The sequence below is a fragment of the Staurois parvus genome, unplaced genomic scaffold (genome assembly GCF_062004578.1).
Source record: "Staurois parvus isolate SC_StPar_1 unplaced genomic scaffold, SC_StPar_1.0 ptg000025l, whole genome shotgun sequence".
NCBI classification, from domain to species: domain Eukaryota; kingdom Metazoa; phylum Chordata; class Amphibia; order Anura; family Ranidae; genus Staurois; species Staurois parvus.
Window position 1 is genome coordinate 5,834,348 of NW_028317821.1, and position 14,759 is coordinate 5,849,106.

Sequence of the window (14,759 nt, forward strand, 5' to 3'; positions counted from 1 at the left end):
GAGTACAAACAACAACTAACATACACACATGTGGTATCGCTGCAATCATCAGGAGCTGGAGAAATTATTTTGGGTTGTTCTTTGGTGGTAGGGTATGGTACCGGTAGTAGCAAGAAATATACAGATACATTTTTAAAGTTTTATTTTTTTTTTTACTATTTTGGGCCAGTTTTCCTTTGATAATAATAAAAATAATAACAATAAAAAAAAAAAATCAGGAGATATCCATTGCCATTTACCACCAAATGAAAGCCCAATTTGTCCTAAAAAAAAACCACGGTATAATTCACCTGGATGTACAAAGTAGTTGTGATGATATGTACAGTTTTGCTAACACATGTCAACGTTGCAAAATTGTACTTTGGCATTAAGATTTGTTTTACCCTTAGGTGTGAAGGGGTTAACCTATGGCTATAATTAGACTCTCATTGAGGATGATTTACTAAATGCAAATATACTGTGCACTGCAAGTGCAGTTGCTCCAGAGCTTAGTGATTGAGGTAAAGCTTCACTTTGCAAAGAAGACCCAATCACATGCAATTAAAATAAAAAAAACCCTGCATTTTTGCTTTCACATGATTGGATGATAGAAATCAGCAGAGCTTCACCTCAGATCTAGAGCAACTGTATTTGCAGTGCACAGACTATTGGCTATTTAGTAAATCAACCCCTTTGTTCTTTAGCCACTTGCGAGCTGCTCTATAGCCGAACGACGGCTGCAGCGCGGTTGTCCAATTCTAGGAGGGCATCATATGATGTCCTTCCATAACGCGCTCTCCCGTACGCCCCCAGGGGCACGCACCTGATGATCTCCATGATCACTGTGTCCTAGGGACACAGCTGATCATGTGATGTGGTAAAAAGCCAATCACAGCCGCCTTTTACCATGTGATCAGCTGTGTCCAATGACACAGCAGATCACCAGGTAAATACAGTTGCCGGTTATCGGCTGAACTTTCCTCATGCTGTCTCAATTGTCAGCGAACAGATTGGCACTGATGATCAGTGCTGCCCACCTGTGCCCAGCAGTGTATTTAGGTTTTGTGCTGCCCTAGGCAACACAAAAATCCTCTTCCCCCACGGACACCGACCAACACCACCTCCTCCCACAGAGAGAGCCTGACATTGCTGACATTGACCAACAACACCCCTGCCCTCCGAGCCTTTCACTACTTCCCCCCCCCCAGCGATAGAGAAAAAGACACTCATTTTCACTGCTCTGGACGTGCTCAGGAATGAGAGTCAGGCTCTACATACACCATCAAGCAGCCCGCAGCCTCTCTCAGATCCCACCTGATTTCCATGGTGCACATGTCCCTTCTTTCATCCCTTCTTCTGGGGGAAGGTGCTGCTCCCCTGAAAACTGCCGCCCTAGGCAAGTGCCTTGTTTACCTTGTGGTAAATATGCCCCTGCCTGTGCACAGCAGTGCCACCCACCTGTGCCTAGCAGTGCCACCCACCTGTGCCCAGCAGTGCTGTCAGTCAGTGCCACCCATCACTGCCACCAGTCAGTGCCCGGCAATGCCGTCAGTCAGTGTTACCTATCAGTCCTGCCAACTGTGTCAACTCATCAGTGCAGCCTCATCAATGCACATCAGTGAAGGAGAAAAATTACCTGTTTTCAAAATTTTATGACCGAAACAAAGAAAAACTTTTTTTTTTAAAATTTTTTTGCTCTTTTTTAGTTTATAGCGCAAAAAATAAAACGCCCAGCGGTGATTAAATAGCACCAAAAGAAAGCTCTATTTGTGTGAAAAAAATGCTAAAAATTTCATCTGGGTACAGTGTTGCATGACCGCGCAATTGTCATTCAAAGTGCAACAGTTGAAAATTGTCCTGTGCAGGAAGCTGGTATAAGTGCCCGGTAGGCAAGTGGTTAAGGTAGAGTGCTGCACTAGTGTTCCTCCCCGACTTTTTAGGCCCTCAATGGTAGGTTTCATGCACATAGCCATACAGGGGCCTAAGAGTGTGGAGGACCTGTGTAATGGCATTCCTGGGACTCGCCCAATTTTGTTGCGATTGCCTAGGCGATTGGAAGCAGAAGTTGTCCTCCCCCCTAGCTCCCTGTAGTCTTCTGGGACACATGACAGGTCCCAGAAGACTACAGGACCATTCACAAGGCGCAGTGCTACTTACGCATAAGCAGTGGGCACCCCACTGTAAAGCCGCAAGCTGTCACAGCCGGGTACCCAATAGCGATGCACCAACATGTTGACAGCCGAAACATTTTGGACGAAAATAGTGTTATCTGCATTTTGCTGATCGCATCTCATAGACTTTCATGGAAAAATGCCCTCTAGTGACTTCAATCTAAAATCGCGTCTCACAGACTTTCATGAAAAAATGCCTCTAGTGACTTCAATGCAAAATCGTGTCTCATAGACTTTCATGGAAAAACGCCCTTTAGTGACTTCAATGCAAATTGTGTCTCATAGATTTTCATGAAAAAATGCCCTCTAGTGACATCAATCAAAATCGCGTCCCTTAGAGTTTCATGAAATGTAAGGCCTCTAGTGACTTCAATGCAAAATCGCGTCCCTTAGACTTTCATGAAAAAAAGCCCTCTAGTGACTTCAATGCAAAATCGCGTCTCATAGACTTTCATGAAAAAACACCCTCTCGTGACTTCAATGCAAAATCACATCTCATAGACTTTCGTGAAAAAAGCCCTCTAGTGACTTCAATGCTAAATCGCGTCTCAGAGACTTTCATGAAAAAAAGGCCTCTAGTGACTTCAATGCAAAATCGCATCTCATAGACTTTCATGAAAAAACGCCTTCTCATGACTTCAATGCAAAATCGCATCTCATAGACTTTCGTGCAAAAATGCCTACTAGTGACTTCAATGCAAAATCGCATCCCTTGGACTTTCATGAAAAAAAGGCCTCTAGTGACTTCAATGCAAAATCGCGTCACTTAGACTTTCATGAAAAAATGCCCCCTAATGACTTCAATGCAAAATCGCGTCTTATAGGCTGTCATGAAAAAATGTCTTCTAGTGACTTCAATGCAGAATCGCGTCTCATAGACTTTCATGCAAAAACTCCCCCTAGTGATTTCAATGCAAAATCGCGTCTCATAAATTTTCATTAAAAATCGCCCCCTAGTGACCTCAATGCAAAATCACATCTCATAGGCTTTCTTAAAAAAATGCCCTCTAGTGACTTCAATGCAAAATCACTTCTCTTAGACTTTAATGCAAAAACGCCCTCTAGTGACTTCAGTGCAAAATCGCATCTCATAGGCTGTCATGCAAAGTCGAGTCCCCATTGGCTTTAATGCAAAAACTCCCCCTAAAGTGCAAATTTCCAGCAACATCAATTACATTTAATAACTGTCCGTTTTGGTTTTTGCATCCTGACTATTTGGTTTCGGCGCCAGAATTTTCATTTCGGTGCACCACTAGTGCCCATACTTAAGATGCTGGGGAGAGAGGACAGTGAAACTGGCTGAGGTGAGGACATCGCTGGATTGAGGGACAGGTGAGTGTCTATTTTTTAAGTCAGCAGCTACAGTTTTTGGTTTTTTTTTCATTTAGATTTTTGACTGAAGCTCCACTTTTATTATTATTTTTATTTTTTTTTTATTGAACAAGATACAGCATACAGAGACAGCAGTTTACAGTAGGTAAACATTGTCAATGCAGATAAGAGCAGACAAATACAATGCAATAGAAAATGAATAGAGAGAGCACAGTAGTGGGAAAGTTGTGAATAGACATGGGGTTGATTTACTAAAAGATAATAGGCTGTTCACTTTGTAAGGGGAGTTGTATTTTCCTAGCGAATCATCCACAGAGCTAATGAATGTAGTGAAATTTCACTTTGCAAAGAACAAACAATCATGTGGAAAGAAAATAGAAAAACCAGCATTTTTGTTTGCACACAATTAATTGATGAAAGTCAGCAGAGCTTCAGCTTATTTTCTGAACTCTATGGAAAATTCCCCTTCAACCTGTACAGCCTCCTTTGCAAAGTGAAGAGTCTATTTGTGTTTAGTAAATCAACCTCATTAAGAGACAACACTACTTGGAAGGCAATGATACTGTGTCAGTAATTCTGTATGGACATCATTGAGACATTTCTGAATTGGCCTCACCCTGTCTGAGCTTCAGTTTGAAAGAATTCTCTTTAAGAAGCATTATCACCCTTGGAATGCACACTCCTGCTAGGTACTACGTCATATGTACCAACACACGTCAGCTTTTTAGAACACACTGGGGTTATTTACTAAAACTGGAGAGTGCAAAATCTGGTACAGCTGTACATGGTAGCCAATCATTTTTTTCAAAAATTTCCACACCGCTGATGACAGTATGTTTTAGAAAAAAAAATATTTTTATTCAATTTTGTTTTTTAAACTTTTTTTTTTTTTTTACATACTGTCATCAGACAAGCTCAGTGTCACCATAGTGACACTGTACTACTCTGTAAGGGTGATCAGGATTTATTTATTTATTTTTTTTACACTTATTGCTTGTAACAGTGATGATCACTGTTATAAGCAATAACTTTAACTGTCATGAATGGCTTTCATTCAATACAGCTTGCTTACTATTGTGATGCTGTGATTGGCTACAGCTAATCACATGGTACAGATTGCCAGATACCATTTGATAGCTGTGGGCCAATCACAGCATCACAATAGTAAGCAAGCTGTATTGAATGAAAGCCATTCATGACAGTTTTGCTTACATGCAATCATGTTATTGCTATGATCACTGAGTACCATGATCTGCTGTGTCCACCAGACATAGTGTTCACAGGATCATTCCACCGCGAGACCCTGGGGGCCTGCCAGTGCACATGTGCTGAGCAGCGTATCAATGGAGCTGCCACCTGCCCACAGTAAATGTACTATGGGCGGGCAGCAAGTGGTTCATTTGTGTTTTTATGGGAAGACATTAATACATAAATGTTATAACATTTGTTTTCTATTTTCAGTGTCATTCCCAACTGCCAATTCAGATCGAAAACTGCCCGTTTAAAAACATTCACAGCTAATCAAATTGATGAGGTTAAGGACCCATCTGGCCTCTTTTATATTCTTCCATTTCAAAAGGTAATTGTTCTTTATGGCTAGTTGCTAATATTCAGTAACAACCACATTTAATAACAACAACCGAGGCCAGTCACTAGTGATTTACCACAAGGCTCTGTACTAGGTCTTCTTCTATTAATCTGTATGTAAGTGATAAAACTAAAGGTTTGTTGGGTAAGGTATGTCTTTTTCCTGATGACACAAAGGTGTGCAATAGGGTTGATATCACTGGAGGTGTCTGTAACATGAAACATGATTTGGCATTGCTGGAAGACTGGTCAAAGCAGTGGAAACTGCAGTTCAATGTTTTTCTAAATATAAAATAGTGCAACTATGGAAATAGAATGCCCTTATAGAGTACAATATTGGGGGTACAGTAGTGGCCAGCACTACAGAGGAAAAAAGATTTGGGGGTACTTATTTCAGATGATTGCAAAATGACCAATCAGTGCGGTCATGTTGGTGGGAAAGGTGAATAGAATTCTAGGATACATCACTAGAGGGGTGACCAGCAGGAGGATAGAGGCCTGGATTCCCCTATATAGATTTTTATTTAGACCTCATTTAGAATGATGTAAATCAAATAAAAATGCAGCACAGCAATATAAACTCAAATAGTGCTCATAATACAAACATGCATAAATGAATAGTGAAACAAAAATAGTGTATGTGACAATAAAACAACATAAATCACCGTAGACTTGCACATATGAGTGCTGAAATAAATGTAGATATAAAACCTTAAATCTTCACACGTGTTTGTGTGGTATGTCTCCTATATCTCGTGCTCCAAATACACCAACAACATAAATCTCCAGACAATGGTGAACTGTCCCTTTAAATCCAAAGTACTCCAAGTGGATCAGTGTAATCACACTACTGCATACACATGTACGGTGCTCCAGTGTCACCTCTTAGTGTACATCCACCTTCAAGCCACTATTGCACTCACCTCCAGGTTTGACCCATAATACCAGGTCAAGCTACACTTTTCCCTTTAACCCTGGTGCCGAGATCTTCACCACCGTCAGCACTTTAAACACTCCAGAACGTATACAGTATGTACAGGAGTCCCTTTTCCAAAATGGCAGAATGTACACTTCCGGTTTGTGGCTTGACGTCGGCGTACCCTATGCGTTACATCACGTGACTTCATCAGGAGTAGTCCTGATGAAGTCACGTGACGTGACGTAACGCGTACACTATTTTTGTTTCACTATTCATTTATGCATGTTTGTATTATGAGCACTATTTGAGTTTATATTGCAGGTGCTGCATTTTTATTTGATTTACGGTTTACATCTGGGAACACATTATATGCTAGCTGCACAATATGTTGTATAGGAAGTTTTTTTGCACTGAGGGTTTTTTATACATACTGTCATTTAGAATAATGTGCCCAGTTTTTGAGAGCTCACTTACAAAAAATATATTGATAAGATTGAGTCCAGAGACGGGTAACAAAAATAGTAAAAGGTCTGAGGGATAAAACATCAGGAGAGACTTCAGGAGCCTAATATGTACAGTCTAGAGCAGCAATGGGCAAACTATGTATACGGCCCGGCGGACCTTTTAATCCGGCCCGCGGAGCGTGATACATTGGCTGTCAGGATGTGTGTAGGCGGGGCAGCGTGACGAACGTGAGGGGAGTCACGCCCTGAAGACCGGAACGGCGCGGGAACACGGAGAGAGGAACGCGCGGAGCAAAGGTAAGTAAATTGACACAGGGGAATATGGGGAATGAATTACTATAGGAGGGATAAATTACTATATGGGGGATGAATTACTATAGGGGGGATGAATTACTATAGGGGGGATGAATTACTATGGGGGATGAATTACTATGGGGGATGAATTACTATATGGGGGATGAATTACTATGGGGGATAAATTACTATATGGGGGATTAATTACTATGCTTACTATGGGGGAATATTACTATACTTACTATGGATGACACATACACATCATTCATCTACTCTTGGTCCGGCCCCCGGGTCCAATATATGAACCCATTGCGGCCCTCAAGTCAAAAAGTTTGCCCACCCCTGGTCTAGAGGAAAGAAGTAGAAGGGGAGACATGGTTGAAACCTTTTAAATACATCGAGGGGATGAATAAGGTTCAGGAGGGAAGTATTTTTAATGTGAAACTAAGATCAAGAACATGGGCACGTGACCTCAAACTAGCAGAATGAAAGTCAAAAACCAATCTTAGAAAGCATTATTTTACTGAAAGAGTAGTTACTGCTTTGAATAGACTTCCAGCAGAGGTAGTGAGCCAGTCCATCTAAATCTATACAAAAAAAGTTAAAAAAAACAAATATATAAAAATGGGAAATACAATGGGCCACTTGGTATTTTTTCTGCCATCACTCTTCTAAGTGAAAAGCATTGTCTAATAGAAGGGGAACTCCAGTTTCATTAAAATAATGACTTGAAGTTACATAATTGCTGTAATCGAATTTATTTATAAATCAGCTTTCTATTTAAATCTGGGTCCAGGGGCGGACTGACCATTTGGAAACTCGGGCACTGCCCGAGGGCCTGGTGTCAGTAGGGGGCCCCATGAGATGCCCCTGGTACCTTTTTCATAGGCTTTTTTGAGTTTGGGCAAGGACACAGGGGCCCCTTGATCCCCTATTGCCCGGGGGCCCCATGAGTTGTCAGTCCACCCCTGTCTGGGTCTTTGATGAAATGAAATGCCACATATAGATTTTCTGTGATTATAACAGTAGTTGATGGTTCATTTACTATATTCAGTTTGAATCAGTATACTATATGCTCTAGTCATAAACAAAATTGTTTTTTATGATAACAGGGTTATTTAGTGAACTGGGATGTCCAAAGACAAGTATGGGATTATCTTTTTGGAAAGGAAATGTTCCAGGTAAGTTACTTTTTATAACATCCTATAGGCATTTTTAAATGTTATCTACTGAATTATGAAGAGCTCTATTTAGGCTACAGGTGTGTTTGCAGGATAGTATATGTATTATTGTAGCTGTGATACAACATATTGGGTTCCTGTAAGATGTCTGTATGTCTTATTGGAATATTAGGCCGGCCATACATCGGTCGATTTTCAAACGATTTTTTGTTTGAAAATCAGACCTAAGAATAATTGGCTGATTTTCGCTCTGTTAGTGGAGCAATGGCACCAGCCGATTTTCGTGGTTCGTCCCCATTTCGTTTATCGATTTTCAAAATCATTGGTGGCACCATCGGATTACAGAATGAACAATGTTTTTGATCGAAATATCGTTCGGAATTCGACCCATGTATGGCCTGCTCTAGTCTGCATAAGTTATTGTCTTGTTTTTATTTAGTAGTGATTATATTAATATGTTGTCCCCAAAAGGTAGACTTTGGAGAAACAAGCATCATCATTACAGAGCCATATTTTAACTTCAGTTCAATTCAAGAGTCAATGAATGAGATTTTGTTTGAAGAATATCAGTTCCAGGCAGCTCTAAGAGTGAACCGTGAGTATCTGCTCATATTTAGTCTTCCTCTACATAGCTGTACACTAGGTAACATACTTCAACGTTGTTGTTTATTTTTACGTATTTTGAAGCTGGGGCTCTCAGCGCACACCGATACTTCCATGACAACCCATCGGAATTATGCTGCATCATCGTGGACACTGGCTACTCATTCACACACATTGTACCGTACTGTCGAAGCAAGAAAAAACAAGAAGGAATAATAAGGTGAGTTGTTGGACTGACTAAGTACAATCATTTGGAAAAGTAATGGCATCTTGTGACTGTTGCTGTACAAGTCCTGGCATAGCACATACATTTCTATATTGGTTCAAGCATCACAGTTTGCCAGCAGTAATTCAGTAATCCTTAGCTTTTTTTCCACTGTTTTACTTTTTTAGAATCAATGTTGGTGGTAAACTGTTGACAAACCATCTAAAGGAGATTATCTCATACAGGTAAGTACACTGAAAATGAAAATCTTACATATGTTTTGTCTTTCTCTACACACCTTTTTCTGCCACAACAAAATTGTCTTCCTGATCACCTGAATCTTGTTTATTTCAAATTCTGTAGGAAGCATTTTTTTGCTTTAGTATCACAGAGCTGGGCAGTTTTTTACATGGGTATATAAGGAATATTGCATATAAATATCCAATACTTTTATAGGCAGCAGGTGAAGCTTCAAGGATGCTTTTACCAGTCTATTCTTAGTTGCTGAATTGACAGTAGTTAGCTAATTGATACAGTAGTTGTTTAGTGGTTCAGGTCAGGTTTAGATAAGGTTCAGGTCAGGATTTTATCCTGTTCACAACTGATGACGTGTGCGGTTTAGAAATGGTTCAATAGCCTGTAATCCACACCTGAACTGGACTGCACTGCTCAGAAATCGGACATGACTGTTTTTCAATCCGCTCTGCCAGTACACCTGATATATGTGAACAGGCACCATAGGAAGCAATGTTATTTCACACTTCATGCGGATTGGATGCGGTTCAAACCAATACAATTCACATATATATAAACAGTGCACTGGTGGGGCAGATTGGAAAAGAGTGCTGTCTGATTTCTGAGCAGTGCGGTCCGACTCGGGTGCAGATTACAGGCTATTGACTTTTATAGGAACCATTTCTAAACCGCATATGTGTGAACGGGAAAAAATCTTGATCTGAACCTGATGTAAACCTGACCTGAACTGCTGAACAACTGCTGTGCCAATTAGCTGTGAAACCTGAGCTTCAATTCGCACAGAATATGTGAGAATCAGGTCTTAAAGAACTTATATCAAGCTGAAATGTGCATACATAATTCAGAGAATTAAAGTGTTACTAAGCCCACAACCATAAAATCACTCTGTATATGCAGTAAAGCATGCTTGTTATACTCACTGTGGAACCTAAGGGGTTAATCCTCTGCATTGTATAAAAAGGCTGTTTGATCCTGACTTTTCCGCTCCTCCTCTTGTTCAAATGTCCACCTCTTATCTCCTGATAAGACAGACTGAACCATAGCCATTCTGCACATGCTCAGTTTAGTGTGTATTGTTAGAAAGTTTTTTATTTTCTTGGGAGAGTGCATGTTATCAACACAGAGCCAATCAGCACTATCTAGACAGAGGTCAGGGGTTTTACATCCTTCTAGAACAGAAAGAAAACTCCTCCTACAAGCTTTAACCAGTGCTCTGCTGGACAGTGATAGAAGTCACAAGACCGCTCTAACTGCTGATGAGAAAAGGTATTTTTCAGTTTATATTTACTAAAATAATTGCATTTCCATGTTGTGTGTACTGTGGGAGAACAGATATAGTGAATGCAGGGTCCTGGGTTTAGTATCACTTTAAATAATCCATTCCCCCATCCTGCCTGCTCTTTGGAATTTCAGACTATAAGGCAAGCAGCTTCTGTGTTCCTGTTTTAGAACCCATAGGGGGAGATTTACTAAAACTGGAGCAGTCAGACTCTGGTGCAGCAGTGCATGATAGCCATTTAGCTTCCAACTTCAGCTTAGTCAGTTAGGCTTTGGTAATAAAACCTGGAAGCTGAAAGGTTTCTATGTAGAACTGCACCAGATTTTGCACTTTCCAGTCTTGGTAAATAAACCCCATAGTGTTTTGTGACACCAGTGTCATTGGAGCATCTTTTACTTTTCTATACACAAAAAAAAAAATCACATATAGACAAAGTGGCCCTTATTTACTAGTATTTTCACTGTTAAATAAGTTGATTGTCTTCAATAAGAATATCTACCAGATGGATATTAAAGTAGATAATGAGTGCAAGAAATTGTATTGGTCAGTTAAGATGAATTTATAACTGAGATCAAGCGTGACATGCCGAAACTTCCCCAGATCCCATAGCTTGTAAAGGTTTTCATGCAAGCCTTGGTGGTACAACAATATTGTTCTGCTTATTTGTTGTAAATATTTATTTCTGCAGACAGTTACATGTAATGGATGAGACGCATGTAATCAACCAAGTGAAAGAAGATGTCTGCTATGTGGCTGCTGATTTCTATAAAGACATGGAGGCTGCAAAGTATGTATCTAGAGAAAAAGATTTTGCATGTGGTCTGCTGATAATGACAGAAGTGACAAAATATTTTTTTACAGATTGAAAGGGGAAGATAATTCTCTGATGGTGGATTATGTACTTCCAGATTTCAGCACAATCAAGAAAGGGTATATTAAGGTATTTTGTTCTTCCTCAACCCCTAAATGTAGATCCCTAAAACATAGTGCGGCTGTTATAAAAACCAAGGGGTGAGCTCCATCTGTCTGTTTGGGCAACAATCAGAAACTTGATTTCAGTACAGCATGAGAAGATGAAGAGCTATTTTTTTTGGGCAACAGAAACATACATTTCTACGACCACTGCCAATTTTGAGACCCAACACTAGTTTTTCTTGTTACTACTATCAGTCATGTTTCTAGTTCACACAGTTCCTAGCTTGTGTAAGAGCAATGTGGACAGCAAACTTTCACAAAGAATTTACAGAGCTTTCAGCAAACTTTGTTGAAGCTTTTAAAGTACCAATCAGCCCCAGTTTGTAAAAGTTGAACCAAATAGTGCTGATTGCCACTTTAATCAAGCTGCTAGCAGGCTTCAGCGTGCTTTGAAGATTATGGAAAGCCTGCTAGCAGTTTGTTTAAAGTGACAATCCATACTCCCATCTGTGTATAACATTTCCAAGCAGAAGCTGAAGGGGACTTTAAAGGCTTAGAGAGAGCTACTTGAAGCTTGCGGAAAGTTTCATAGACGCTTGTTCACACTGATGCTATAAAAGCTGAAGCCCAAGTGAAACAGGCCTAGAACAGCAAGATTTTATAAAGCATTTGGCATGTTTTGAGCAACTTTCTATAAGCCTTTAGGGCTCGTTCGCACAAGGGTCAGTAAAAGCAGACAGTTGAGCTGTTCCCCTTGTTGCCCACCTAAACTAGGGCATGCAGCCACTCAGGGCTGTACACATGCAGCAGCAAACATTAAGTTGCTTGTCACATTTCGGTGAATGCTAATAGCTCTGAAGCCAGCTAGCAGCTGGTTTAAAGTGACAGCACACCTAAGCTTGTTGAAAACTCAGCAAATGCTTTGTAAAAAAAACTTGGTGTTCACACTACACTTAAAGCTGAAGCCTGTGTGAACTCAGCCTAAAGGATAACTAATTTATTAATTCTCTTTAACAAATGCAGGGAAATTGATAGGCTATTCAGCTCAATGACTGTCAGATGCTTACTGTACGTATATTTGCTATCCTTTAGCATGTTTAAAATTATAGTATATGGTTGTCTAAATTCTTATTAGATAGGCCACTGGTAATATTGAAAGAAAAAAAAAAAACTTAAAAGAGGGGGGCAGAGAATTTGAATTAAGAGTTTTGGGCTAGATTCACATTTTAGGTTTTGGGAGTATGAATTACTGTATTTGCCGGCGTATAAGACGACTTTTTACCCCTTGAAAATCTTCTCAAAAGTTGGGGGTCGTCTTATACGCCGATATACGGCATACTGACACTTTTTAGGGGGGCGGCGCGGTGCCGCCGCCGCCCCCCCTCTTCCAACGGAAGGGACACTAAGTACAGGGGTGGGCAGGGGCTGTTTCTTACCTGGCTCCGGTCCCACGACTGTCCGGTCCAGGAAGCACGGCTGCTCCTTCAGTTCGGCCACTGGATGTTCGCGCGGCTGCTCGGCTCCGCCTCCTCACCGGTGATTGGCCGCCAGAACTGTAGCTCAGGAAAGGCACACAGGCGGCCAATCACCGGCGAGGGGGCGGAGCCGAGCGGCCCCGCGAAAATCGAGTGCAGGAGCAGCAGGTAAGTGTTCAGTGTAGAGGTGCTGCTGCAACCACATATGCTGGCTGCAGCAGCACCATACTAGAACAGGGTCAGCAAGTGTAATTGGTGTCAGTGGGAGGAATAGTGCCCCATCATTGGTGTCGCTGATACCAATGATGGAGCACTATTCCTCCCACTGACACCAATGATGGGGCACTATTCCCCCCCCCCACTGACACCAACGATGGGGCACTATTCCTTCCCCCCCACTGACACCACGATGGGGCACTATTCCTCCCCCCCCCCCCCACTGACACCACGATGGGGCACTATTCCCCCCCCCCACTGACACCAATGATGGGGCACTATTCCACCCCCCACTGACACCAATGATGGGGCACTATTCCACCCCCCACTGACACCAATGATGGGGCACTATTCCACCCCCCACTGACACCAATGATGGGACACCATTCCTCCCACTGACACCAATGTTGGGAGACTATTCCTCCCACTGATACCAATGATGGGGCACTATTCCTGCCACTGATACCAATGATGGGGCACTATTCCTCCCACTGATACCAATGATGGGGCACTATTCCTGCCACTGATACCAATGATGGGGCACTATTCCTCCCACTGACACCAATGATGGGGCACTATTCCCCCCCACTAATACAATGATGGGGCACTATTCCTCCCACTGACACCAATGATGAGGCACTATTCCTGCCACTAATACCAATGATGGGGCACTATTCCCCCCACTGACACTGATGATGGGGCACTATTCCTCCCACTGGTGTGCATTGGAAGAGGGGTAGTCTTATACGGCGAGTATAGCCCAAACACTACATTTTAGCAGGAAAAGTAGGGGGTCGTCTTATACGCCGGCAAATACGGTAAATCTGTTAAATGTGTTGTTTTATTAGCCCAATTGTCTTGTTGCTACTCATGCGCAGACAGAGTGGTTTGTACTGTTGTACTTTTTTGTCACAACCTGCATCCTAGTGATTGACAGCAAGCTGCTACTTCGTGTATACACGTTTCACTGTTAATATAAACATACTTCATGGGGTCCTCCGGATAAAATTAACAGATTAAATAGTACTTTGTATACAGTATATTCATTTTCTTATTTTGACTATTTGCTTAGAGTGGAAGTTCAGTCAAAATCTACTCCCACCCACATTCTAAGACTATTCTATCTACCCTGTGAAAGAAAAGATGCTTTGCTCCAGTCCAGTCACACGATCTCTCCAGGTCAGCTTCAGTGATGAAGAGAGATCGGCAACAACGGCTGCAAATGCCTGTGTGGTGACGTCGTCCATATGGGGAATCTGTTGTCGGCTGCCCCCCTCTACACTGATGCCAGTGTTGGAACCCGGTCATGTGCCTGGACCGGAGCGAATTCAGAATAGGCAAGAATAAGCATCTTTCCGGGTAGATAGAATAGTCTAAGAATGGGGAATGGAGTAGATGTAGCCTTCGTTAGATTTTGACTGAACTGCCACTTTAACTTCAGTCTGTTGGTATAAAAGAAAAGTACATTAAAAGAGAAGTAGGACCTCCCCCCCCCCCCCCCCCCATTTATACTTACCTAGATGGATGCAGCATCTGTCCCCCGCTGGCTCTAAGTGTGAGAACTCAGCGATCACATGACCGCTGAATGCTGAGTTCTCACAGCCGCTCTGAGTAGAGAGTGGTGACTGTCAGTCACCTCTCTCTGCTCTGGCCCCCTCTGCGCTCATTGGAAGGGGGAGGGACCAGTTGGCTTAGGATCAGGCTGTCAGCGGCTCGCTGAGAGGCTGAGCCAGGTGCCTCTCCAGACTCTGGGGTGGATCCCGAATTTAAAGTTGGGATTTTTCTCCAGCCTGGACCGGCTGAGTGACGTCAGCCGACAGTGGGCTTCAGCCTGCTGTCAGCTGGAAACGGGTCACAGGAGTGCAGAACGAACTACACTCCTGT

General features: G+C 42.0%; 1 protein-coding gene across 1 annotated transcript in view; it reads left to right on the forward strand.

Annotated features, from left to right (window-relative positions):
- The window catches only part of ACTR6 (actin related protein 6), a 39,151-nt gene that overhangs the window by 9,991 nt on the left and 14,401 nt on the right, over positions 1–14,759 (forward strand). The window contains exons 2-8 of the mRNA XM_089694171.1: positions 4,944–5,061; positions 7,859–7,927; positions 8,399–8,522; positions 8,615–8,750; positions 8,924–8,980; positions 10,958–11,056; positions 11,131–11,209. Of these exons, the coding sequence (XP_089550297.1) occupies positions 4,944–5,061; positions 7,859–7,927; positions 8,399–8,522; positions 8,615–8,750; positions 8,924–8,980; positions 10,958–11,056; positions 11,131–11,209 (682 nt within the window). The remainder of the gene's footprint in view (positions 1–4,943; positions 5,062–7,858; positions 7,928–8,398; positions 8,523–8,614; positions 8,751–8,923; positions 8,981–10,957; positions 11,057–11,130; positions 11,210–14,759) is intronic.